The sequence below is a fragment of the Lonchura striata genome, chromosome 5 (assembly GCF_050655825.1).
Source record: "Lonchura striata isolate lonStrDom1 chromosome 5, ASM5065582v1, whole genome shotgun sequence".
NCBI lineage: Eukaryota > Metazoa > Chordata > Aves > Passeriformes > Estrildidae > Lonchura > Lonchura striata.
Window position 1 is genome coordinate 56,212,084 of NC_140707.1, and position 27,942 is coordinate 56,240,025.

General features: G+C 39.1%; 1 protein-coding gene across 3 annotated transcripts; it reads left to right on the forward strand.

Annotated features, from left to right (window-relative positions):
* Positions 1-4,120: 4,120 nt before the first annotated feature.
* On the forward strand, positions 4,121-27,390 carry ZC3H14 (zinc finger CCCH-type containing 14). 3 transcript variants are annotated; one of them, XM_021540966.3, is made up of 17 exons: positions 4,121-4,189; positions 4,919-4,961; positions 8,177-8,291; positions 11,199-11,239; positions 11,389-11,584; positions 11,925-12,345; positions 13,756-13,916; positions 14,986-15,086; positions 17,230-17,385; positions 18,645-18,719; positions 19,163-19,319; positions 20,836-21,059; positions 23,245-23,365; positions 24,288-24,424; positions 25,470-25,564; positions 26,400-26,506; positions 26,582-27,390. In XM_021540966.3, the coding sequence occupies exons 1-17, from the start codon at positions 4,154-4,156 to the stop codon at positions 26,616-26,618; spliced, it is 2,223 nt and encodes a 740-aa protein (XP_021396641.3). In that variant the 5' UTR covers positions 4,121-4,153; the 3' UTR covers positions 26,619-27,390. The 3 variants fall into 3 exon arrangements, with proteins under 3 accessions (XP_021396641.3, XP_021396642.3, XP_085436755.1); XM_021540967.3 differs by having other exon boundaries at positions 27,109-27,390; XM_085580629.1 differs by having other exon boundaries at positions 4,121-4,824; positions 26,582-26,825.
* The last annotated feature ends 552 nt before the right edge of the window (positions 27,391-27,942 follow it).

Genomic DNA, 27,942 nt, shown 5'->3' on the forward strand with positions numbered 1-27,942 from the left:
CATGGAACCAGTCAGGGATGAGGAAAAAGGTAAGTGAGTATGTGAACACTGACTAATAACTGTAAAACCTAGAAAGTGTTTTGGTAATGTGAAGTGCACAAACATGCTACTGTCTGAGCAGGTCTAACCCGCAGGTCAACTATGCAAATAACAAGTTGCTCACAAGGACACTAATCTCAGCCGAAATATGTAGGTAATTTTGTACCATAATGAATTCTTCTGAGTTATTCCTCCTAGACACAATCATCTGCCCTGAGATCAGAGGAGCATCTCTTTTTTTTTTCTCCCTCCATACATCAGCAATAATTATGATGAGCTGTCCATAAGCAATATATACAACATTATTTGGGGGAATCTTATGATGAGTAAAATAAATTAACCTTGAACTAGACTTCATAAATACCCTTTTCTAAAGGTATCTGCTAAAGGACAGAACTGCAGTTACTTGCTGAAGAAAACTGACTGATACAATGTATGAAAAATACAAGCCATGAAAATTCAGGGTTACAGAGGCAACCCCTCCTATTTCTAAACAATTCATGCTGGGAAAAAAGTCTGAATTCTCTTACCTGTCACATTTCATATTCTAATTCTTCATCATACCCTTTTTCTGCCTGATTCCCTGCCTAGAAATTGCATTTATTAGACTTCCCTTGTTTTCCATAGTTAGTTCTTGCTGCATTTTCATTCTTTACATTAAAAACACCTCATCTTAAAAGAGATGGCTACGACATTGTAAATATGTTCCTCTGCAGCTTACATCTCCTTTTGAAGCTCATCACATTTGTATTCACAAATAATATTTTTTCTTCTGCTTTTTCCTTCTTATAACCCCAGTTTGTGTTCAATCTTTGTGGCTTTCCACACTTTCTCCATATTGCCCCACCTCATTCTTTTTATCTCACCACCTCTATATTATCTGCTTTGCTCCATCTATCAACTCTAATAAAAGGAACAGAGACAAAGGCATCCATGAACATGTGATGGACTCTGGTAAAGACACATCAATAAGATGTAGAGTGATGACCTGAGAGCACAGTACTGAGCTTCTGCTTCCCCCTTTAAGCCCTGACCAACACTCATGACACTCATGGTTCTTGACCTCATCTTTGCAATACTCTCTATTCTGTTGTTGAAGTTTAAGTGAGGAAATAAATAATATCCCAGAGTTGAATTTTGTACCCTTTGTTCTATAGGTACAAGGGAAAGTTTCTACCCCCTGGGTTGAATATGGACTGCCCACAGCAGAACAGGGATAAACCTATGTTTTTTTTCTCAGAAAAAGGGAGACATCCTCCTTCTGAGACAGATTTTTGAAGGGTTGTTTTGTTTTGGTTGGGTTTTTTTTCCATATTGGTCCAAATGTGTGATTGCAGTTTAAGTGTATCAGGCAATATGTGGAAGTTGATACAAATATTCACTTTATTTCAATTCCACAGAAACTCTCCAGCATCTGGTCTTTGTATTAACTGAAGGTAAAACAGAAAGTTGGAAGCAAGCCAAACAGGAAGCAGAATCAGGCACCCTTCAGGCAGAAAAGTGGTATGCAAGTATATACTCCTCAGCCTAGTGAAGAGTTATCCCTTTGTGATAAAAACATAGGCAGGATAACCCGGAAACTGCTAGCTAAAGGGGCTTTCCCACAGTACTGAGAAAATGAAGAAGTCATGTGGGAAAATATCTTAATTTACACCATGTAAAATAGTAACATCATGAATTGAAAAGTAAGAATAATTCTAATTCTAAATCCGAAAGCTGCTTTCTAAACAAATTCATTTTATTCATCATGTTTTGGTTCTGAAGCCTTCCTGCTTTTTCATCATTCTATTTCTTATTTGCAAGAAAGCAGGAGATAGCTGGGTCTTTATGCATCATTACATATTTTTGATGGTAGTAGAGAGGAGTGCTAGAAAAATGACCATACCTTATGTCTACTTCATGCTTGAAGCCTGCAATTTCATGTGTACGTGATTCATTTTTACTTACAAGGCACTGTAAAGTGTTGAACGTGTTCTACTAAGTAACTAATTAAGGTATAGAATTTTCCAATTAGAGGAAAACAGGCAGTTTTCCTTCACAGAATGTAGTGCTGAACATAAAGAAATGAGCTCCTGCTATTATTCATAAAGGAAACTTCCCTCAAACACAGTAGCTTTTTCTAAAGTAAGTCCTTTACTTATGAAATAAACTTAATTCTTTTTTCTGTACTGCGATAATTATTTTGCTTTTTCCAATACTACAACATAGTACAACATAATTGAAATCTTAAAGCAAAATGTGTCTCTTAAAAGGTTAAAATGGAATGGTGTAATTAAACTGATTTGTTATTAATTCCCTCTTACTGTAACACTAATATATTATAAGTAGAGTCAGGCAAACAGCTCAGATCATTAGCAATAATTAGTCTAAGCTATCTCTGTATGATGTTTGATTTATATTAGGAACAGTGATGCAGAAAGGGATTAATACAGCTGTTAACTACAATGCCTGGAGTTTATTTTAATCAGTGGCATTACTTGTAAAAGACTCTTTATCTGTAGGCTGGGCTTTCTATAATATGACTACTCATTAAACCAGCTGAAGTGAATCTGAGGCATTTATCTTGTGCAAAAGATAAATTATTTGCCTCAAACATTACTTCTTTTTTGCTTACTATAATGCTTACCTTGTAGGCTTGTCTCCACATAGTTCTTCCTCCCTCTGCAACTAATCCCTTTTAGCAGTAAGAGATGCCTGTACTGGGTGTGTGTGGCTGGTTTTGGTAGTGGAGGGACTACAGGGGTGATTTCTGTGAGAAGCTGCTGGAAGCTTTCTCCATGTCTGATGAAGAAAATGCCAGCCAGCTCCAGGATGGACCCTCCACCGGCCAAGGCCATGCCCATCACTGGCCCTGGTAGCACCTCTGGAATGACATTTTTAAGAGGGTAGAAAAGTTATTGAGCACAAGCAAATTCCAGCCAGAGAGAGGAATGAAAATATGTGATAGGCTCTACAGGAGCCAAGGTCAGTGCAGAAGGAGGGGCAGGAGGTGCTCCAGGCATTGAGCATTCCAAGCTGAGAGTCCCCTGCAGCCCATGGTGAAGACCATGGTGAGGCAGCTGAGCCCTTGCAACCTGTGGAGATGAACAGGGGAGCAGAGATCCACCTGCAGCCTGCAGAAGACCCCACGCAGGAGCAGATGGATGCCTGGAGGCTGTGGATGTGTGGGAGGCCCACGCTGGAGCTGGCTCCTGGCAGGACGCGTGGCCTTGTGCAGAGATGAGCCCACACTGGAGCAGGTTTGCCGCTGGGACTCGGACCCTGTGGGACCCGCACTGGACTGACCCGCGGAAGGGACCCGTGGCGAGGCAGTTTGCGAGGAGCTGCAGCCCATGAAAGGATTCACGTTGATTCACGTAGCAGTGAGTGTGCAGTGCTGGTGGCAGTCTGCTTCTACTGGAGCAGGAGAGGAGGAAACAGTGTCAGAGAAAACAGGTGATGAACTGATCATGACCCTCATCCCTGTTCCCTGGTGTTGGGGGGAGACAGGTAGAGAATCAGGAATAAAATTACACCCAGGAAGAAGGAAGGGGTGCTGGGAAAGTGTTTTAAAATTTGGGTTTGTTTCTCATTATCCTACTCTGATTTGATTGTTAATTAATTAAACTAATTTCCCCAACTCTGTTTTATCCATGACAGTAATCAATGAGTGAGGTCTCCTGTTGTTGTCAACACATGAGGCTTTCTGTTATAGTTTCTCTCTCCTGCCCTGATGAGAAGAGGGGGTGGCAAAGAGGTTGTGGTGGGCACCCTGAAACCTTTATAGCTGTAGTGCTGCATTAAGTTACTTGAATACTTTGCGTATAGCTATTCCATAATTTATTTGTTTTTTGACAGGTAGGCGTATTTAATTTGCGTAGCTCTCGAGAAGAGCACTAACACTGAAAGGACCCCGCAGTCGTGGTTCGGCACCGCCGGCACGCCGGCTCTCTCTCTGCGGGGCGGTGAGCGCCGGCCCGCCGCGCCCCGCCCGCCCTCCCCGGCTCCCGCGGTGCGGCCGCCGCCCGGCAGGGGGCGGTGCCGGCGGAGGCTGCGCGCTGAGCCCGAGCGGCGCTCGGTACCCGCGCGGGCGGCGGTGGGAGCCGGGCCGGGCCGGGGCAGGCGCGGCGCGGCCATGGAGATCGGCACCGAGATCAGCCGCAAGATCCGGGTGAGACAGAGGCAGCCGGGTCGCTCCGCCCGCCCGCCCGCGGCAGGAGGCCGGGCCCGCAGGGAGGCAGGCCTAGCTGGTGGCTGAGGCACCGGGCTCCGGCCGCCCCCCGGCCCCGTCACGGCTGCCGGCAGCGGGGCCCTTCGGCCCGCGGGCTCCGCGGGAGGGCGGGAGCAGGAGTCGTTCGTGTGGGAGGCGGCGGCGGCGTGCCCCTGTCCCCCTCGGGCCGCTGCTCGCCGTGTCCCCGGGCTGTCGCCCTGCAGAGCTCGCCCGGCCGCGGGGCTGCTCTCACCTGTGCCGGGTGAGAGCCCTCGGTACCGGCAGGGCCTGTCAGCGGCTCCACTCGCGCAAATCCCGGCAGGCTTCTGTTGCGCTGCTGAGCTGGGAATTACCTGGTATCAAACCATCTTAGATTAGTTCTCTTTGCACCTTGTGAGTCCGGCTGGTCTCTGCTTAAAAAAAAAGACAGCTGGGACTTGGAGGTTGAATGGTAGCGCCAGGAACTGGTCTGTCGGAAGTGCGGTGCGGGGTGAGATTCCGTTCCTCTGCTGCCAGCCCCTCCCTGTTAGAGCGTTCCTATCCTGAGCAGCAGAGAGCACGAAAAGTTTAACATGTTGAACCAATGTGTTCAAACAGTAAGTGAGAGAAACTTTGCTAAGCCTCCCACCTGTTTGCAGTTAGAAATACTTTGTTGATCCATCCCTTAAACAATATTTCATTATTTTTTAGGGTGCTATAAAAGGAAAGTTACAGGAGCTGGGGGCTTATGTTGGTAAGTTTTGCCACGTGTTCAGCAATTTTCTCTAGACAATTTTTGTTAATGTAGGAAAAAAACCCAGCTTAGCTAATGGAACTTACTATTGCCTGTGTTACTGCCTACAGAAGCCTTAAGCATGAGAAGAATTACCTGAAGTGCTGGACTAGTGAGAAAGAGGCATACTTCACAAAATATTACTCTAAGCATAAGAGGAAACAGTATGTGAACATCAGTATATGAACAACTAAAAGAAAATAACTAACAATTCAGTCTAATAGTCCTCCCCTTTAGAAATGGTGGCAAGGGATTTGAAAGAAAAACAAACCATGATGTGAATATCTAAGGAAATTGCTTTGAAGCATTAGGAGAAACATTACATAAAGCAAGAGCCTTGGAAATACAGCAGCAGTTAGCTGTGACCACTCTGAGATGGAATCAGTCTTTCTTAGGCATATTTTTATTAGCTCTTGAATTCAGGGTGAGGCATCGTTGAAATAAGAAGAGAGGACAAAGATGAGTGAGTGGCTTAGGAAATTAAAAGGCCACATCAGAAACATTATGTGGGACAAACTTTTAAAATGAATGAGCTATGTAGAGCTAGTGATGCTGAAATACCTGTATCTGATACTTGGAGGCAGGGGGAGGTTTTATTTTGGTTTGTGACAGGAGGGTGAGCCGTATAAGCATCTGTGGTCTTATGGTTTGTTTGTTTTTTCTGAATCTGTGAAGAAATGGATATTGCATTTCAGAGCAGCCCTTCTCTGCAGCAATAGAAGTTGGTAACTTAACACAGCATTCTGTTGGAAACAAAATACCTCAATCCTGAAACTGCATTGTTGTTGTCTGTGATGCTTATTGGATTTCAGGTGAAGAAAAGGACTTAAGAGCAAAATTTAGAGATTCTGTGAGTTGCAGGGCCAAGTTCAAAAATTGTTTGAGCCCATATTCATCTTCTTTCCTATTTCAAGGGAGGCATTGTATTTATGGAAAAATGTATTGACTCCATAGAAGGGAGTTGCCTATGAGCTGACATTCTGAACTCAGCTGGTGCCTAGGAACTGTGTTTAGAATTTTTTAATTGTAAAATCATCTCTTTCACCATTTCAAAGCTTGTTTTTTTAAGTAACTCATTTTTTGTTTTTGTTTGGTTGGGGCTCTTTTACCATCATTCCAGGTTTCAATTTCTCAGTCCTTGACTGTTTGCTTTCTCCTGTATTTTTGAAATAAAAGTCTTGTCTCTAATACTGAGATGCTGGTAGAATACTAGCCATCTTTGATTCCAGCTATGACTATTCTTTCTTTCTTTGCCTTCTGTTTCTTGTATTCAGAGGACAGTTTTCCTGTATTGCCAGGATCAGCAATGTCTGCAGTTTCTTCTAAGTCAGCTTCTGAACTTCTTTAAATAACGTTGTATTCTTCATTGCTAAATCTGTCTTGGCTTGGCCTCTTTTTTCTTTTTAAACTACTGTTTCCAAATGTCTGTGATTTTACAGTTTTTTTTTTCTTGACTGGAGTATTTTGGACAACTTTTAAAGTAATCTTTTTCAAAAACTCTCCATTTCTTCTTTCAGGTAACTTGTAAAAAGTTGGTTGTTCCTTCTTCTAGCCTCTGCACAAGAACCATCCTTTTGTTTCTTTCTGTAACTGCTAATTCTTTTCTCTTGAAAAGTCTTCTACAAGAAGATGTTTTAAAACCTATTTGTTGTGTAGAGCTTACAAAGGAAATATTCATGTATTTTAAGTAAGATGAAGTCAGTTAATTATTTACCAGCTAAGAAATTTTTCAAAAGGCTGTAGTTCCACATACAGTTTAATTTGGCATAAGCCAACACAGTTACTAAGAAAGTTTCTTTCCTTCTTCTATCATACTGTTGGACATAATTGTGCTAATTTATGTTTTTGTCTGTACATAAAATATCTTTTTTACTTTATCATGTGTTGAAACACCTGAAGAGCTTATCATGTTTAAAAGTAGCTTGGCTGATAAATAAAATTCATTCTAAGGTCCTAGGTCTGAACATTGGTCCATCTTATGTAACTTGTAGTTTGCAGTGAAAAAGAAACCCAAACACAAAGCAGCAACAACAAAATCTGAAACAAACAAAAACCTGCCAAAAAGAAGTAAGGGTTTAAGCTCTGAAAGGGTTGTTTGGACAATTGAGTAGTGGTAGTGCAGGTACAATGTGTGAATGGTACTTTTGTAGTCTAGGGGAGAGGTAAATTATTTACAGTGTACATAGATATAGAAGAAAGGCAATTCCTTTTGTTTGGATTTTGATTTCTATTTTTCATTTTTAGGTCTTTTTAGTGCTGTATCTTAGCTTGATTAAATAAGCTCAGCTGTATATTAGTGCCTTGATTCAGATTCATAATTTGAGGTATTTCCCACCTGTTTGCTCTTACTGTTGTTATGTTCATGTCATGCCATGGAGTGGAATTGGAGACCATGAGTTGTTTGATTAAACTAAATTGAAGTCAGTGCTCAAGAAGCACAGCTAATGCCTTTGAGCAACAATTGTGGCAGTCAGTCCTTCAGCAGAGGCCAGAGCTAGACCAAGGCAAAATGGCAAACACCAAACTCCCCAAGCCCTTAATGTGGTAATGCCAGGCTCTAAGCACCTTCTTATGCATTCTGAGGAGTGGGAGTGCCTTGTGCACAAGGCAATGGGTTTCTCACTGTGTATGAAATTCCATGCATTACAGGCTAGAAATTCAGTCTTGAGGTTACTGGAATTTGCTTTATTTTTGTAGTAGAAAATCTGGAAGTTAATAGAGTTTTGATTTGTTTAATGCACATATCAGAAATGGATATTTATTTCTTTACTTTTTGTAGCTAAAGGAAATTTGACAAGGATAAGGTGCTTTATTTGGCAATATTTGAGGTGATTAATATTGTAGATGTTTGCTAGTATTCAAGAAAAAGGATATAGGCAGCAGAGTGGCTTTCTTTTATTTTGTCCTTCTTTCTGTTCTGTTTACTCACTTTTTAAATACACTGATCTTCAGCTTATGCTCTTGTGAAGTTGATGATCTTTTATTCCTTGCTTGTAAATGAGACTTGTATTGAACCTCAGATGAAGTGGAAGTCTTGTTAATTCGCTTACCTAATCCTCTGCCTGAACAGTCTTTGTAGTAAGACAGACAAAAAAATTGGTTACTCCTTTAGAGATGTTTACTATGTCTTCCATGATTTATTATGCTTTAAAACTACATGTTTCTCTTTCTATTAGATGAAGAGCTCCCTGATTATATTATGGTTATGGTGGCCAATAAGAAGAGTCAAGAGCAGATGACAGAAGACCTTTCCCTTTTCCTTGGAAACAATACTGTCAGGTTTACTGTCTGGTATGTTTGCAAGCTACTTTTTGCACTTCTTATCAGTAGTGCAGGACTGTTTTCTGTAAGTGACACCTGACATTTAAAAAAGTTATTTATCTTCCCATTGTGTAATTTGCATTAGTAAAAACTCCTACTTTTCATGTCTAATAAGTACATTAGTTTTAGTCTGTCAGCAGTTAGGCTTTTGAGGTGATAGTTAGAATGCAAAGGACTGGAGGATGTATTTGTTTATAAACCGGTTAGATTTGTAAATAAAGTGCTCAGATAAGTGAGGGCTGTATGTTGACTTAAAATTATTCCTGCAAAAGCGCCTTGTGAGCATGTGAGCATTCTTCACTGCAGTTAGATGTGAAGAACCAATCTGTTTGCTTTTATGCTAACAGTGCTTCAGGTTGCTGTGCATGGGAATTACTATATCAGGGCAGATGAGCATTGGATCTAATTCTGTGTACTGTCTTTGACAGGGCTTAGCACTAAATGCTTAGGTATTCCCACCTCTCAGGCTATTTATTTATTGCCACCACCCAACTCTAAAAATCAAAAGTAGAACCTCCGAATTACTGTGAACAGGACAATTAACAACACTTCAACTCTACTGTCAGCTCCTGACAATGAAGGTTCATTTATTCCATGCTGCATGACAAATGTAGCCATTCTATTTCTCATGCATTTTCTAATACTGAATTTATTTTACAGTAGAAACCTGTAAATAAATCAGACATTTGACTCTAGAGATTTTGTTGCTTTGAGTTGTGTATTTTTTCAAGTTAATCTTATTTCTGAATCTCCTACCTAATAGAGATTTCAGGAACATTATCTTGTTTTGTATAGATGAGAAAAATCCTACAATTTTTTTCTTTTTCAGTTTGCTTTCTTTGACATTTTCATACTGACAGTTTACATTCACTTCCAATATTTCTTCTATGTAATTACTTCCTAGGAGCTTTTATGTTATTGAATAGTGGAGAGAAACATTTTAGAAGTTGGCTGTGTTATGAAATCATAAATACTGACAAAAAATGAAAAATAGTTCCAGCTATTACAATTCACTGTATTAGCTATTTAAACTGATGTATTTCCAGGTGATAGTGTAACTTGTGTGGATATAGTTCAATTTTACTTACACAGGTGTCATTTTTCTCCTGGCATTTTTCAAAAATACAATAAAAGAGTACAGTTAAGCACGGACCTCTTTTTTGAAAACTGCACAGGCATTTCTTTGCTGCCTCTTGTGGCCTACCTAGGTGAACCTTTTGGGTTTCAGTGTATCAGGAAATCATGCAGTTGTGTTTCTCATACTAGTTTTAGGAATCAGACAAATCAGAGAAGTTTACAGGTGGATGAGGATGTAGCTCCTGTACTATGGTTTTGACTGAATCCTGATATACAGTAAGAAATAGTGTAGCAGGAAACGCTTCCATGGCTTTGTAAATAAAACTAAAATTTTATTGAAAGAATAATATATATGTAGAGAAGGCAAATTTCAGCAAAGAAATCAAGATCATTTTATATATTTATATTTAAAATTATGTGTTAACTATATGCATATATTATACCACCAGCTGGTTTTGGCACCTGCTTAAATTTTAACCACAGTGACTGTTTTAACCCCAAGTCAGTATTCTCATATATATATATATAATCTATACACAAACTCAATGTTAAGAGTGCTCTATCAGGTACCAAAGTAGGTATTGGTTAAAAGAAGGATGGACAAGAAGACAAGATGAAACCTACGAATAAGCTGTAAGGGGACTGGTGGAAAAGTGTTACATACCATTGTAGCTGGGAATTTTATATGTTTTTATTTCTTCTAAAGACAACCCAAAATGTATATGTTCTTAAATGTTGGTTAAATACAGTACTCAGCAAGATCTGCCTTCCTTGGTCTGTCTCTCTGGCTGGTAATTTTGGGCCTCCTGGCAAAAGTTTCGCAGCAATTGTGACAAACTTGGCAATCCTGCTGGTCGGCCGCCACTTCTTACTCTGAACCAAGCATCAGATCAGTTATCCTGAGGCCAGTGTGAAAACTGAGCTGCATCACCAGAGTTCAGCTGACAAGTGTTCTAGTGAAAGCTCACAAGGAGAACAAGTATAAGCCTTCATTATACCCACATGCAGTCTTTTCAATATGTTCTTGTCTCTTAGCTCATTTCTAATATTCAGCCTAAATTAGGGACTTGCCCATTATCAAGGTTGAATTCCAAGTAAGATATGAGTTTAAGTGTTGGGACTTTTTTTATTTCTTCTCAGTGTAATACGTGTTTATTTTTGAGCAGCCTTATTGTATTAGAGTCATGTCATTTTCTGTGTTACTTCAGGTTAGTGCCTTTTTCACAGGCAAAGGGCAAATTTGGTACTTTGCTGAGATATTTTTGCTCACCAGCACATCTCAGAGAGTATTGTTGGTATATACAAACCATCCTGGAAGAATCCTGAGAATTTTACATACTATGCGTTGTATACTGTTCGACTCTACTGTGTAATTAAATTTTCATGTTCAAAGTAAAATTTTAGGCTATGCTTTAGGCTTCTAACTTAGGTTTCTTGAATCAATCTTTTTGATATTTAACTCCATTGATTGTAGTGAAAAGTGGATAGTATTGGCTTTGATTATGTAAACCAACTAAATGTCAAAAGTAGATGATGTGATGGATACTCTGTCTGCATGTGCAAGACATACTGGAAGCAAGGTACTTTAAGCCTCCCTTTTGAGGTTAAACATACTCAGTTGATGGAAGCTGAGGTCTTAAGGGTGGAAAGGAGGTGGGTTTCTGAAAAATGATTAGTCTCTTATCTATCTATAGATAGATATCTATATATAATAGATATCTCTATTAGTCTGAATGTAAGTTAAAGTTTTTATTTCTCCTTTTTCTTTTTGCGTCCTTCCCTGTCTGCTGTATATTTCAGGCTCCATGGTGTTTTGGATAAGCTGCGATCTGTGACTACTGGTAAGTAAGAAAATTAAATTTTGAGTGAAGGGAGGCTTATTTTTTTCTGTGTAGTGTTACATGTCTGAGTTGCAAAAATATCTTGGCTGTTTTGTTAATTTTTTGTTTATGTGGTTTAATGTAAAAGTGAAAAGTACCTGTCTCCACAGAACCAACCAGCGTAAAATCTTCAGAATCTAATGTCTTTGAGAGCAACCTGCCTTCCAGCAAAAGCAGTTCATGTGTGGGTGATGAGAGGAGGCGTGACGATATCTTGCCACCTCTTGCAGTGTCAAGCACTCGGACTGAAAGAAATGACTCCAGAGTTTCAACCAGCTCACAGGAACAGAGGAACACTGCTTCCAGGTAAGGCTGCTGGCTACTTCCTAACACACCTTCAGACATCAGTAGTTGTGTGAGTGTAGTAGCCATTCTAAAGAGTACAGATATTTGGAAAGATAAAAGTACTTTTGAACAGTAAATCATTGCTACAATTTGTTGTACAAAAAATACTAAATCAGAACAAATCAGTTATTTAAGCAATATGGGCTTAGATTAGTTAACCAAACTGAAAATATCAGTGTGTTAAATTTGTATAAACAGTAATACCTTAATGATTCTTCCCTCCTGGCTTTGATTAAAAGACATTTCTCATTTTCCAGAACTTGACTTGGAGATAACAGTTGTCGATTTCTTTTTTTATCAGGCAGTCTTGTGAAGATGGTTCTGCATCCTGTTTAACATCCACTGTCAAGCCTTTGAGGGAATTGTCACCTTCTGAAGCTGTAATTGACATTAAACCTGAACCAGATGATCTAATTGATGAAGACCTAAACTTCATGCCAGAGAATCCTTTGTCACGGAAGAAACCCATTGTGACTGTAACTTACGGTTCCTCTCGTCCCTCGGCTGAGATCTACCGGCCACCAGCTGTCAGGGGTGCAGAGGGCAGCGTTCACGTGTCCAGATTGTCACAACAGGGCAGCTTGCAGGGGAGCCGCCAGTTGGACACACAAGGCTGCAGGTCTTTGGAAAAAGGCCAGCTGTGCAATCCAGAAGCATTTGGCAGCTTAGCAGAAGGTCACAGACCCACCTCCAAACTCGGTGCTGATAAAGTGGCCAATGAGGTTGGTACAACCTTGACTATTGCAAAAGTTTATTCTTGTTAGGAACCTGAATTGCTATGTACACTTCAGTAGAATCTTGACCTCAGAGAAATCAAAATACTTACGTCAGTGGTACCAGTAAGTTTGAGATTCCACCCTTTTGAGTCCAAAACAGATTGCATAATTTGATATCATTATCTGAGAGCTTGCTGCATCTCAGATTTAATTACCATGTACATTTTCATGTCATATTGACTTGGACTAACAAGTTTGCACATTGTTGAGCTGCATATGATGAATCAGAAATTATAATTCTGATCTTTAGATCATTGAACCAGCATGATTTTCCCTAAGTGCTATGTACACCCCCAGCTTTACACAGTCCTGTAAATCAGGATTTTTGGCAAGCTGTTTATTAGCCCAGATACATTGATGATGAGGATTATTAACACTATTCTATTTAGAGCCATGTGAGTTAGGAATTCTTTGGGATGGATGTTGGACAAGGACAAACTAAAAGATGATTGCTGCCTTAAGTACTTTGGAGGCCCAGCTAAGCCAGACAGAGTGGTAGTCCTAGCTGATAGATTAACCATATGAATGAAGAGCTTTTTTTGAGAGGAATGAAAATAGTTATGTCTGCTAATGTTGTAATGAAGCAAGTATTTTACATACCTTGTATTGCAAGTGCATCTATGTTTATTGCTGCTCATAAAATTCTGTCTTGGCCACTACTTAATTCTTTGTAAAGGATAATGAATTTTACTTGGAAATCTAGAATGCTCTATAAAGATACATGCTGGTTTCTTAGTTTTTGAGAATGGAGAAGTGCAAATGAGAATATAGTGATTTATTTAATGTACATAAATCACTGATGAATGTCAGGAGCATCTCTCCTTGGAAATGTTCAAAAAAGGTCTCGTGATACTTTTCTTCTGTTACTGTTTCATGAATAATGTCCAGAAGAGACAACAAGGAACTTGCACTATGTAGACTGGACCATCCTGACTGTGTGTAACAATTAGCATCCTTTGAAATATTTAATTTTCTTGCTAGAAATGAATCCTTACACTTATCTGAAGTTTGAGTTGATACAGGGGAAGAAACTAGTTTATACTGATTTCACCTTTCTCTCTGACTTTCAGCATGCTCATCTTGAAGAATACTATTCTGTAGGGGTTGGATAATTTTTCTGTACTTGAGTTTTTTTCTTCTTTTTTTTTTCCCCTTAGTGTTGTTTACAGTTACGTTTCCAGTGAGATGTTTCAGTGTAAATGTGTCTGATTTTCATATTATCCAGAGCAGTCCCTTGCCCAGCTGGAATGGAAGTTCTCCATCTCCTGGCTCCAGGTGGAATTGCAGTGCTTTCTGTGCTGGCTGATTGATCCGTGGTTTTGCTAAGTGAGCTGTTTTGCCGGCTCTGTGTTGTAGGAGGAAAGCTCCAGGAAGAGACGGCTGCCCGTTGTAAGCTCGGTAGTCAAAGTGAAAAAGTTCTGTAATGATGGAGAAGATGAAGAGGAAGAGGAAGACTATGGATTGCGAACAGGAAGCATCTCCAGCAGTGTGTCTGTACCTGCAAAGCCAGAAAGAAGGTACTGAAGATCTCAGTGTTTCTGAGTTCTCAAGAATTACTATCATGAATGAAAACTTTGGAAGTGGGGAAAATCAGTTTGCACTTTCAATAATTGACAGACAAACTTTAGTAAACCATTTTAATATTTTTTGTACTATCTCACAACTCTGTGGATGAGATGCCTGTTTATGCAACCCTTTTGCCTTTGATTTTGTAACCTCTTTTCATTATTGCATGCAAGATGCAATGAAGTGTGACTTTTGACATTATTTGGGTGAAGCTTACTGGCAAAAGAACATTAATATTGACATGTTTCAGACCAGGTATTTATTGTGGTAAAATAACTTTTCAGTAATTTGATGTATTTTCAGGAATTGTTTTCAAACCAGTTATCATTTGTCCTTTTAAGGTGATTTCAACTTTTCAGTCTTCAGAGGTTTTTCCTTTTTTTCTGTTCCCTAATTCTGTCTCAGTGTCAGGTATTAGTCAAAATACCTATCTTTTGTATTTGATTTTTAACAATAGAGTTAGAACATATAAACTAGAGAAGAGATGGTTCTAGTGCTAGCTTGTATAAGATTTATTTTGACCTAATACACGGTATTTAATTTATCTTCACTACCACAGCACATTGGTCTGATTTAAGTTTCCTTATTGTTGATGTTAAAGACAAGCAGAAGGCCTTTTTCTACAGATAATGTTTTTGATAGAGTCAGTCTAATTATGTAGCTGGATCATATTTCTCAGAATGGCTGCATAATTATTTGTGCCAGCAAAAACATAGCAAAATACAAGTGGTGGGCAGAGGTGGAAAGAAATTAATGGCAGAGAATGCTTTTCATGGCATGGTTTTACAGAAGTTTGAGAGGTGAAATCACACATCTGGACTTCCATTTTTTAGAGCAATTTGTGGATCTCCAACCACTGGGAGAATAGATGAACTGAAAACTGTTTCGGATAAAATAATTGTAGATGATGATTTCTGTTAATATTATTCCTTTGTTAACATGTTAAAACAACTGTCTTTAGCGTGGATATGATTGGTGTGCAATCCATGTACAATTCATTTTTTTTTTAATTTCTTTTAGACCTTCATTGCCGCCTTCAAAACAGGCCAATAAGAATTTAATACTGAAAGCAATCTCTGAAGCACAGGAATCAGTTACAAAAACAACCAATTATTCCACTGGTAATTAGCATTGATTTTTCTTGTGTTAATCTATCCTATTTCCAAATTCTGTTGTATAAATCCAAGGTAAAGAAAGTGCTTAGAGATAAGACAGAATGCTAAATAGCAAGTCACTTATACATGAGGGATTTACCGTGTCCTGCTTCATTACATTTATGTTCAGTGAGGATTTGTGAAAACATAAACGAGGGGGAGAAGCGGTATTTAAAATATACTAATCAAGATAGTAAGTCTGTGAAGTGCATAGATACAAAATGGAAGTGCCCAAAGTATTCTGAAGTCAATAGTTGGCAAGGGGAAATGAATCAGAATAAGCCAGGTGGTTTGAACTATTTACTTGGTCTCTTTTCCCTTTCTTCACATTCCTTCTTCCTGCTGAGAGGGGAGGAGAAAAAAACCAAACAGCAAAAAAAATGAAAATGCACTGGATATAGATACTAGAAGTGCAAAATAATAAGGAACAAAGTGATTGATGTGTATCAGGGTATGTTGATAAGTATCAAGCTGTGTATGATGATGTATATTGTCCTTTAACAGCAAGGCTGCAGTTTCAGTTCAGTGATTTTAGTTGCAGTTGACACAGCAGTTGAGCAGTTGTCTGTGAGTAGGCATTCAGTTCTCTTAGCTAGGAGAAAAAGCCTTCTGAAAAGACCAAATCCAGCTATTGTCTCTTACTTTCATTTCACTGGGTGTTGGTAAATCTACATGTTGTCAGCAGGACACATTACACCTTGCCAGGGAAGGAACATCCACTAAACTATTTAAACCATGACTTTTATACCATCTGAAGTCTCTTGCCTGCTGTCTCTCTAATTCTTCCAACTGTAAGAAACAGAACTTTGAGAGGATGTAGGAAGCTCTTCCCTGTGTACAAAGCAGCATGGTAGGAAATGATACATAGCTAGAAAAGTCTAAATTAATTAAAACTGTCAATCTTTTTAATAGTGGTGATCTTGTAGTTTGATGTACCAATATGAGAATATTTCAGTGAAGAGACCAGAAGGCACCACTTAGTTGTTTAATATGGAGGTGATTTGTGAATTTTAACTGAAGTATCATGCAGATTCTTTCACTTCAGAAGTAATATTTAACATATTTTTTGAAGTATTTTGAATGGAATATGGAAGTAAGCTAATTTAAAACACATAAAACAGTAAAACAAAACAGTAAATTCATAAGTAATTAATCCACTACTTGAGTGGTACCTTTTAGTTGTTTGTGTCAGAAGTTGAATGCTAATCTGATACTCAGCCAAAGGAAAAGTTTAGCTTCTCACAATCAGCTCTGACAGTCTTAGCAGAAGCCAAGTAAAGAAGTCAATCTGTTGTCCTACTACCCCCAAATTCCAAGCCACAGCGATCTGTACAGAGGTTTAGAACTGTCTGAAAGGAGGCTGTAGTTTGGTCAGGGTTGATCACTTCCCAAATAGCAAGTGGTAGGACTAGGGGAAGGGGCCTCAGGTGGTCCTGGTGGAGGTTAAGACTGCATATTGGGAAAAAGTTCTTCATGGAAAGGGTGGTCAGGCATTGCAACAGGCTGTCCAGAGAAGTGGTGGAGTCACCATCCCTGAAGGTATTTAAGAGGTGTAGATGTGGCACTTAGTGATATGGTTTAGTGGTGCACTTGGTGGTGGTGGACTAGGCTACAGTTGGACTTGGTGAGGTCTTTTCAAACCTAAGTGATTCTATGCTTCTGCTGCCATTAAGTTTTGTATTTTATTTGCAAGCACTTCAGCAAAGGATAAGCCAGCATCATATGAAGTACCATATTGATGATCCATGATTACTTATATGAAAGATGGAATGAAAAGTGATTTCAAAACTATCAGAAAGTACCACATTAATTATATGTAGAAGTGGATTAATGAGTACTTTGCTGTTGTCACTCTAATCCTCCTCATGCTGTTTTGTCTTACAAGTAGGTGTTCTGAGATGCCACTCAGGGTGCTCTGTGCACATACACGAGTATACTTGAACACTAAGAATTTTACAGGTAGCTAAAGATGATTTTTGAGGAGACAGATGCTTGAGATTTTTCTTTTTGTTTGTGTAGGAATTTGTGAGAGTTATTTTAGAGCAATATATCTAAAAACAGTGTGATTGGGTACTATCTAAATGATTTGCCATTGTTTCTCTGTTTAAAGTTCCACAGAAACAAACTGTTCCTGTTGCACCAAGAGCTCGAATTAGCCCAGAAGAGTCACAGTTAGAAGTCATTCATTTGCAAAGCCGACTGCCTGTTCTGAGTTCTCAACTTCAAGTAGAAGAGTCAAAGGAGCAGACAGTTGAAGAATTTCAAGGTCATCTGATAATATTCTTTAAGAATTTATACTAGGGGATATAATTTTTGTGACATGTCACTAAAGAAGAATTTTGCAGAAGCACTTACATTTGGATAGTTTCTCTTTTCCCCATCCTTTGCATGTTTTCCTTAATATCTTGTAGAAGTAATTCTGTCACAAAGCCTAAGTGAGAGTGAAGATACTATGGAGTATTTAGAACACTTTTCCAGTGTATGAAGTATTAAAAGATTCTTTCAACACATGGTTTCCACACTAACAGTTCTAGTGTTTTATTTTTCAGTTTAAATATAAGAATATTTTATTTGCTCTTATAGGACAGCTGATACCAGGCTGTGTCAGCTTTGGTTTTTACTTCTGTTTTGAATCTCCTAAAGGGCATAATATTTAAAGGCAATCAAAGTACTTTTTCAGCATGATTTTCTTATAGAGGATGGGGAATAGTCACAAAGAATCATAGAAGTCACATAGAAGAAGGGCAGGGAAAAAATATTTCTATAGCAAGTACTTAGTTTATACTTGCTAAGTGTTTAGATATTTGGATTATGAATAAAATTTACATCATCCTATGGTCATTGTAAAGGAATGGTGAACATCCATTATTTAAATAAGATTTTTGCAGTTGCTTATGCCTAATATAGGTATATTTGGAATCTTTCTGCTACCCTGAAGTAGTTGAAATTGTATCTGAAAAGGATGTGAGAAAAAGCTTTATCAGCCTTTGAATTAATGCACATAGTATAATTCTGCTAAATATTTTCACTCTTTTGCCATTGAAATGGAAATGATAACTTGCTTAGGAAATCTACAGAAAGCAAAAATAAAAACTTTTAACCATATCTCAAATGTAGAACAGTGCTTCTCTGATTCACTTCAGCTCTTTTAAGAAGAGTGTAAAGTAGTCCCTTGTTAGTTGCTTTCCTCTGTGTGTGTTTTCTGAATGTCCAGCTCCTCTACAAATGAGGAGGAGCAACTTGGCCTTCATCAGTTGCTGTGCCCACAGACGTCATTTGTACTGAGCAGAGATTATGGGAACAAGTAGTGTCCTACAGTACTTTGATTTTGCCATGTTACTGTTTCTGAAACAATGAGAAAAGGGTTCATAATAATGAGAATAGCTTTTAAAAGTGTTTGAAGTGTGAATGTTTTTGTTGTTGATTTTTTTTATTGAAAGAATTAGAGAGTGCGCCCCAGTTCTCTAATCTATAGTTTCATGTTGTCCTCCTGTAAAATATGCTTCTTATTGCTGTTTTTTTCAGGAGTTGAACAAAAGGAGCTGTCTTGTCGGCTTCAGATTGATCCTATGATTGAAGATGTCTTGCAAGTGACTCAGGGTTAAGTCTTGTGATCTTTTATTTTCAAATCTAATATTACTGGCCAGTGAATATTAAGACACTCCTTTTCAATTAATTATGCTGGATTTCTACAATTATCTAGTTTCTACATCTCTAAGGAATAAACGCATTACATTAGTAGCTGTTCAGAGGACAAGAGATTTGGAGGGGAAGGGGGGTTGCACCCCCTTCAAGGCTGTTTCAACATAGCCATTCCACTTATAAAGTTTCCTGATCTGAGCTAATATGGCTTATGGCTTCTGTTGATCCACCTCTGTAGAATTAACAGGGAAGTAAAAACTTTTACTGGAAACTACTAGGAACAAATTAAAGTAAGATTGGCTTATTGACCACATAAATTGATACTAGAAATATGCTATAAGTTAAGAGCACAACTGCCACCTTATTTTACACTTCTCTATGTAATTTTTCTCCCAATACAGATTACTGTGACCCAGAGTCTCTGGTCCACTCAGATACTCGGTCCTTTATCCTGAAGAAGCCCAAGTTATCAGAGGAGATGGTGCTGCAGAATCAGCAGTTGGGAAAGAAGGGTACAGAGGCAGTGCGAGTTCACTCAGGACGTCTGATACAGACACGGTGAAAAGATACTTCATTTTGGACAGTTGCTAGTCAAATTGCTTGTTTGTGGTTTAAATGGAACTATTTGGTCAGACTTGTGCTTTGTCAGTTCATTCAGGAGGTGTGAAACCATTCAAAATGGACTGACTTTAAATAACAGAAAAAAAAAAGCAGGGGCAAGAAGCCTCACAGAAATCCTTCTCAATGGAAAATAATCCTATGATCAACTGTAGCTTAAGCATGTCTTTGATTTGCAAGAAAGAAGAAGGAACTGTAAAGTATTGCTCTTCTGTTCTGACTTCTGAAATCTTAGTCAAGTAATCATTTTGCTTAAATTGCCTTTAGTTTTATACCTGTTCTGCCCTTGGATTACATTTCTTAAGAAACATATTTTAACATGGTACTGAATGTGGTGAATCCTGGACAATGATTTAAGGCTCCACTCTGGAGAATTTGACCAGGAGGAGCTTAAAATTCATGTCAGCTTCAAAGTTCCAGGTAACAACAAATAGTCCTACCTTTTACAATTTAAAACTACTTTGAACAGCGTGATGAACTTCATCACATGGGCTCCTGTGCTTGAAAAACTGCTGGTGTTTCCTTTCTGTGAGTGGCTTTCAACAGCCTGTGTTAAATGAAAAAAAAACCTGAGCAAACAAACCCAGAAGGATAACCTGGCAATATCACAGTCAAAAGCTGTGACTCTGCTATAGGAGAGAGGTAAATTTTTGCATGTGAATAGGTCAGGTTTTGACTGCTTCAGTCTGAAAGTTGTAATTCGTGATGTTTTTCATGTTCTGGCTTTTGTCCTCTTAAAGGCATTCTACAGTGTAGTTGCTTTTAGCCTCACTTCATAGGGAAGCAAAGTTTATCCCGTTGCTGTTTGTCCAAGATGAGAACTCCACAGTCCTCCAAATACATAGAATCACTTGTCATTCAGAAATCCCTCTGGTGAAATGGATGGGATGGTGAAAGGCTGGAGAAAGTGTACGTGTTCCCTGCTCTAATGCTCCTTCTTACCCATGCTGACTACTGTCAGATACAGGACACTAGGCTATTAGTGTCTGACCTTTTACTCAGGCTACGTCAAAGTTTTTAGTATCAGTATTTCAGTTCTCTCATCCTAGTTCTAAAAACTTTTATACCACTGTTTCATAATGTTCTTTTCAGTAATTTTGAGGAGACACATGTTTGGTGTGTTAAAAGGTTTGTAATTCCAAGAATGGTATTTGCTCTCTTTTTCTCCCTCAAAACTGCAGATTCCAAAGAATTGAATGTAAATGAGTTTTTGGATCTGTCTGTTGAGCAGAATGCAACAAACTGAACTTGTTACCTGAGAGCTGTAGTTCCTGTTAGTGCCTCAGGGAGACTAGAAATCTAACTGTTAAATGGAGTGCATTACAAATAATTACTAAAAGAAGGTCTGTTACTGTTTGATTGATAAGCTTGTGCTACTTTTACTCACCACAGCTCACATTTACTCAAACTTCTTGAGTCAGAAAATGTAAATTTACTACATTTCTTTCTTTGCTAGAGACCAGCTTGCACAGCCAGAGAAACCTGCTAGTCCCAAGTTCATTGTGACACTGGATGGTGTGCCCAGTCCACCAGGATACCTCTCTGATCAGGATGAGGAAGATATGTGTCTAATGGAAGGATTAAAGCCAGTTACCCAGCACATGTGTGCTGGCAAAGGATTGAAAGGTCTTCGAGCACAGCAGATGCAGATTGTAACCAGGCAGCTGGAGAACTGTGACGGTAATAATGCTGACCAACAGGATCTAACCTTGGTGTGCTGCTTGATCATGGCTACACCTTCTGGATTTATCATTCTTAAGAAACCAAAGTGGTGTTGTTGTTCTCCAAACTAGAGCATTCTTTAGGCAAATGAAATCTGGGAGTTCAGTGGGACCATCTCTTCAGAAGCTTTTGTCTTGCTATACTAGAACAATATGGCACATGGTAGTTCTTCACACATCTGGTAAAATTTGGTTGGGCTTTTTTAGTTTTTTTTTTTTGTTTGTTTTATTTTGTATTGGGTTGTTGTTTTGTTGAGTTGTTGGTTTTGGTTTTTGTTGTTTTTTTTTTTTTGGTTTTTTTTTGGTTGGGGTTTTTTGGGGGTTAATTTTTTTTGTTAATTGGTTTTTTTGTTGTTGTTCTTTTTGGTTTTTTTTGCAAATGTAATTGGTTTTCCTTACCAGAAATCTGCCCTTCTGGGTGACCTGTTATAATTTGTCCCTGTGCTGATGGACCTGAGATGTTACAGTTAACACACTGACGTGCATTGAACTTTTAAAAATACGTCAGATGGTATTAATGTCTGTTGAGGGTTGTGACACCAGAAAGGAGTCTGTTAGTGTTAGGTATTGGTAGAGTCCAGTGGCTAGTACCTGAAATTAGAACTTAACAGTGTGTGATTTTACATGAAGGTTTCTATATTCTCTTTCTATATTTCTTTTGAATTATATGGGAAATTCCTTGCTGAACCACGTTTGAATTGCTTAGAATGCTGATGTGGTGAAAAACACAGAGGTTACTGTTTTGTCCTAAGCCTGTTGAATACATGCTTGAGGGCTGTGCTTGGATTAATGTTTTTTTACTTAATTTTCTTAAGAAAATAAGGATCTTTATTTTCTTTAGTAGCAGTGTATTCAAATTGCTGAACTGAATTAAGAATACTATTTGATGCTGTACTGAAAACATTTAATTTGCATGGATCCAGCTGTAAATGTGTTATGCAATCATGAGAGCACCTCAGCAATAGATCTTTTAGTCCATGTTCTTTCAGTTCCCTGACTGCAGAAATACTGCACATATCTGGCAGTCTTAAAAATTAAGGGAATGTTGTGTATCCATGCACTTTACTAGCACAGAGAGACAGTTGTTAGAGTAGCTCCTTGCAAATCCATGCTTTGTCATGTGTAGCCTCAGACTCCTCACCAAAGCTGTTTGGTAGAGGAGAGTGTTGCCAGTACAGTCCTAGCTCTGTTAAGGATTCCTGTGAAGTAGCAGGGGTGGGACTGAAGCTCACACACAATCAGATCTATGTGGAAGTGATCTGTACCAGCCAGTGTGGTCCTACAACAGGATGGCATTATATGGCTTTGGTGGGTTGCAAGGAGAAGGCATAAATGAGGCTAAGGATGGAATGAAGCTGGAGCAATTTGTGTCATTAGTAGGATCAGAGAGGGAAGTTTAGGCATTGCTAGAAAACTTTGAAAGGCCAAAGGTTTAGGCAGTTTTGAGAAAATAAGACAACAGCAATATATGTACAATTGTCTGGATTTGGAAACTAAGGTTTTATAAGCAATGTTAAATAGGAGAAAGTCCAAGTCCCATGTTCCCATAAGGGTAGTGAAGGTATGGAATGTTTCAGCTTTGAATTGCTTAAAATACTTTTTGGATTAGAGTCTGAATTCAGGTAGCAGAAGTGTCTGAACAAATTACATACAAGTGGTTCTTTTTCAGGATATGCTTCCATAATAATAAATCTGATCATCATAAAAATGGATTTTTAACTTTCATCTCTTGAAATAATTTTCTAGAGCAAAAAATATCTTGGAGAAAGGAGATATGGTGGTAATTAACTCATGGCTCAGCAGAACAGTCATAAGTCAGGATCAGTTGGAATCATTGTCTTGTCTCTCCAAGTCTTTAAATCAATTCAGATTGAAAAAGAAAACTGATTTATTTTGCTTGTAAACAGTGCAGATTTATCTTTTATGATCAAACTGCCAAAAGGCAGCTGTCAGTTCAGTATTATGACTTTCTACTTTATTGTTTTGGAAATTTTCTTCAGAAAAGATGACATACATAAACTTTTACTGAGAGAATAGAAATACAGTGAATTTTGATTATGCTGATTGTTTACACCAAGTAGCATGTAGCATCATAAAGGTCCCAGCTTGGGGTTATTTTTTTTTCCTTCTTTCTTACCATCCAGTGGAAATAGAAGACTTAAGTATTCTACAAAAACAGGAGAAGGTGCTGGAGCGCTGCAAGTACTGGCCTGCCTGTAAAAATGGAGATGAATGTGTGTACCATCATCCCACATTGCCTTGCAAGTGAGTAGTACAGAGCTCATTCACTTGACATGCTATTTGGGTTTTCATTCCAGTGCTGCAAACTTCTGCTCAGTGTCAGTAAATATTCCAAGGCAGCACAAACCTGTCAGGGCAGGATCAGAGCTAGATTATCACGCTGTTATTCCTTCTGTTTTCCACCCCCTCCCAAGTGTCAGAACACAGGGATGGCTGCTGCACCCTTGCAGAAGAAAGTTTTAGTTTAGAGTACAGGCTGGTGTTCCTGAACTGCTTGAAGATGCAGGAATTACCATCTTAAAAAAATAGGCTGTCTTCTGCCAGCTGTTACAGTGCTGTTGAAGGTTAGATTATTGTTGCATAGTAATGCAGTGATTGTGGGTTTTAAATTTGAAAGAGAAGGTGAACTCCTGGACGTGTACTGTGCCTTTGACTTCTCTTTCATAAACAGAACAGTCCAGGAAAACTGTCTGTTTTGAGGTAACTCTTAGCAGATTGGGTAACTTCAGTTACTTGGACATTTGAATTATCTTATAAAATCCAGTGTAGCTAAATTCACAATAAAACTCTTCACAGAAAACTTCGGGAACACTTCACACCTCTCTGGGGAAGGTTTGATTTCACATTGCCTTTGCCACTCTGTGCTACACAGTAAGAGGGACATATCCTAGCTTGCACCAAGGAGTTTGGGACCAAACTGTCCTGAGAGTGAGGTGGTTCAGTTGTTGATGCATGGAGCGGGGGTCTGCAGGAAGGGCAGCTGAGAGCAGGCGTGCAGGTGCACAGCTCGTGCACTACAGCGCGTGCCCCACTTGGGAGGGAACCAGGATCTGCCCCAGCCCTGCTGCACCTCTGGCTTTCTGTGATACTCTCATTTTTGTGTGCAACAGATATTTGGGGATTTTGCTCCAAGTATGAGCTTTTGACTCAATTTCTGTTCCCTCAGAGCTTTTCCTAACTGCAAGTTTGCTGATAAATGTCTGTTCATCCATCCAAACTGTAAATATGATGCAAAGTGCACTAAGCCAGACTGTCCTTACACTCATGCCAGTCGACGAACTCCGCATCCATCTCCTAAACCAGGTGAGCACATCTTCTTGTTTTCTGAGCTTTAAATGAAAGTGCTCAAGGAACAACTGTATTTTTGGAAACAGAAACTGACAGTGATGAATATTTTTTTGCTTGAGTTGACTTAATTTTCTTACAACTCCTAATGCAAGATGAAGAATAATAATCCAGTGTTACTGCAAAAACTATTACCAGAAAAATCCTCCAGTGCTGTTATGCAAGAGTCCATATGAAGGCTGTGCAAGGCCAAAGAGGTGACTTGCACAAGTTGTCTGTTTCTCTGTCCCTTCTCTGAAGGGATTAGCCAGCACTGCAGTTTTGCTCAGATATTTTTCTCTTAAATTGGGCACATGTTGTACCAAGGGCTTGTGAAACACACTGAAAACAGAGGCTCCTGCCTTTGAACATTTCTGTCTGTAATCCCAGTGTAGGAGTGAAGCTGGTGCTGTTATGAGGTGACTCACAGGTTGAGGTTACTCAGTGAAGGCAGTGGCTGTGTTTGATATGGGTTGGTGTTGCTGAGCCTTTGAACCATGCTGAGGTGCAGGGCCTTTACTGTATGATCTTTTGGAAATAATTTTTAGCCCCTAGTGACAGTTCAGTGCAGTTTTGTTACCTTGCCAGACACCAAGTACAATGTGCTTGTCTCCCGTATCATTTCCAGCAGCTCCTCTGTATTCCTGGAAAGCGCAGTGTCTGCGCTTCTCAGTCCGGTCAGTTGAAACTCTTAACAGGCTTGCTGCTGTCTAAATTTAACATTTGAGATTCTCTGCCTACCAGAATCTCTGTAATTTGTTGGACGTCTTGCCTTGACCATGGTACTTCTGTCCTGAAATGCTGAAGAACCAAATTAAATGATTACCTGATAGTGTTGTTTTATTCCAGGATCTACTAACTGCATTGGGAAATGCTGTCTATATTTCATGCTGAATTTTGGAGTATTATAAAATGGAGTTTCTAGCAGAAAGATTGATATATTTAAAGTTGTGCGGGGATGTCTTAAAAAGGCAATTTATTCTGATCTAGACTCACTTCCTATTCTTTTTGTTTCTATTATTAGCACCCCTGCCCACACTATCCATACCTTCCAGTAGTCCGCTGTGCAAGTTTTTTCCAGCTTGTAAGAAAATGGAGTGTCCATTTTACCACCCAAAAGTAAGATATATCCTGTCTTCCTTCCTTTCTAGAAAAAGACTTGAAACATGCTACTTTGGGTCAGGAAATGTTACTAAGATTTAACACGTTTTGCTTTTACTGTTCATATTTTAGCTATGACTTACAAGCAGAATACACAGAAGTAATGACTTAAGAAATTATAATTTTAAGTAATCTTTCTACCAAATGCTGCTAGAGAGCTTCAAACAGGTCATATCTTTTCAAAATATACCCAGCCAGGGTGCTGGGGGCAGGAAGGAGCTTTCTGGGAAGGAATATGTCTCAAGACTCTTGGCTCTTCTTTCAGATATGGTGCAACATAGTAAAACTTTAAAGATTGCCCAGTTACTCTAAAATCTAGTAATGTAATCTCTATACTACAGGAGTCTATTACTTGGCTATTTCTATAGAATTGTGTCCCTGCATCTAATGCCAGGAAGTGTAGGGCTTTTCCCAGCCCTTATAATGCCAAAATACCCATGCTCAGATATTATTAGCCAGATACTCTGGCTTTTCTCCTCACTCAGGTAATATTGTGTCATGCTCCCAACTTGTACACAGATCAATTCAAGCTGAACTCTGTAAACTCTTGGAAGCAAAGGAATTTTCACCAGTCAGTGCAGTGGCAGTTTTGGAGTATGAAATTCATAGTTGGTACTTTTTAAAAAGGATTTTTTGTCGCTGGGTTGAGCTGGTTGCACTGGTGGAGGTGGGTGTTGGCTCAGTTGCAGGTGAGATGTGTCACACAGCAATACCAGCATCACAGTGCTGCTCAGCATGTTCAGTTCAGGCAGCCAGCACTGGGGAGCCTCTTCTGAAATACTTCTGGTTTTAGCATTGTAGGTTTAATACACAGTGTACAAGACCAGACTGCACTTTCTACCATCCCACTGTTGCTGTACCTCCACGCCATGCCTTGAAATGGACTCGAACTCAAGCCAGGTGAGAAATACTCTGAACCTAACCAAGAAATATAAAAGGTATCTTGTGACATTACTAATGTAGTTTTACTTGCAGAGGTAATGTGTGTGTGAGGAACAACAAAGATGTGTGAAGAAAAATTCCCCTTATGGGCAGCTCTCTTTTAAAGATAAGTCTGTGTTGTTGTTTGGTAGTAGTTGTATAAACATTAACTAATGTGATGCAAGCCTGATAAACAACTGCCCTGCAGCTTACATAGAGCAGTCACTGGAATCCTGACCTGGACAGGTGGTGTTTTCTGAGTTCTATTTGAATAAAACTGAAAGTCCTTTTACCATCATTTCATCTTGTGTCTAAGCTGTCTTTTCCACAATCAGTTCAGCTGTTTTCTTTGATTGTTTCTGGCAGAGCAGTTCCTTCCTGTTATCTGCCCATGATTTCATAAACCAGTAGCAGACTTCCCAAAGCTGCAGCTATGGGCCTGCCTTAAGGCTCATGTGATTTAATGATCCAATCCCTTCTGGAAAGGTTTTCCAGGGCTAGGGCACAGAGCAGTTCTCAAATCATCTTTACAGAGGGGTAGAATTGTTCCTTATGGAAGTGTTTTTTTTCTTCCTCCTCAGTGAATGAATATGATACAACCTGGACTGAGCTTTGTCTACTCTGGACAGTAGAGAACAGGAGGATTGACCACCAGGACACAGGATGCTAGGAAAGACCCATACATTTTGGACTTTGAATATACATTGTTTTCACAAAAGGAGGTTAATTGCATACTTGAAATGTCTCTAATTTTCCAAGTTTGTAAGTTTGGACAATTTTACATTTTTTTTACACTGTAAGAAAAAAACATCTGTGTAAGAAAAGTTTTACTTTAAAATCCATTAAAAAACCTTCAAAGCACACTTTGTGTTCTGTTTGGGTAATGTTCCTTGTTTAAGGGTTGGTGTGTTGAAGAATAAAGTATGTTAGCAGAAGCACTGAGAAAGCTTATTCCCGTGTTGGGATCATACTGGAACTACTTTTTGTCCAAGTGTTTGGTACAGTGCCCTTGGCTGCACTGCTGTCCCAGCACCCAGGGACTAAGCTCTCCACCCCAGCACAGGCACAAAGCATATGCTTTGTCTTTTGGGTTTTGTTCCAGTGCAGTGGTTGCCACAGTCCTGCTTTCTAAAATGGGGACAAAAAGACAAGAGAAACAAGAAGCTTCATAAGGCAAAACAATTAAAGAATTACTGATAATGTTCTCCACTTAAAAAGCCTATGAATTGCCGCTTCACTTGAAAATAGATACTCTGAGATGTTGCCATTTATATCCAGAAGAAAGAAAGTACCACTGAATTTCTAAGGAATTATTTTTTCCTTCTGAGCACACCGTGGTTTTCTCTTTCAAGAAGGTTCCTGTGACTTATATGACAAAAAAATAATGCACATATATGCCCATAAACACAGTTAAG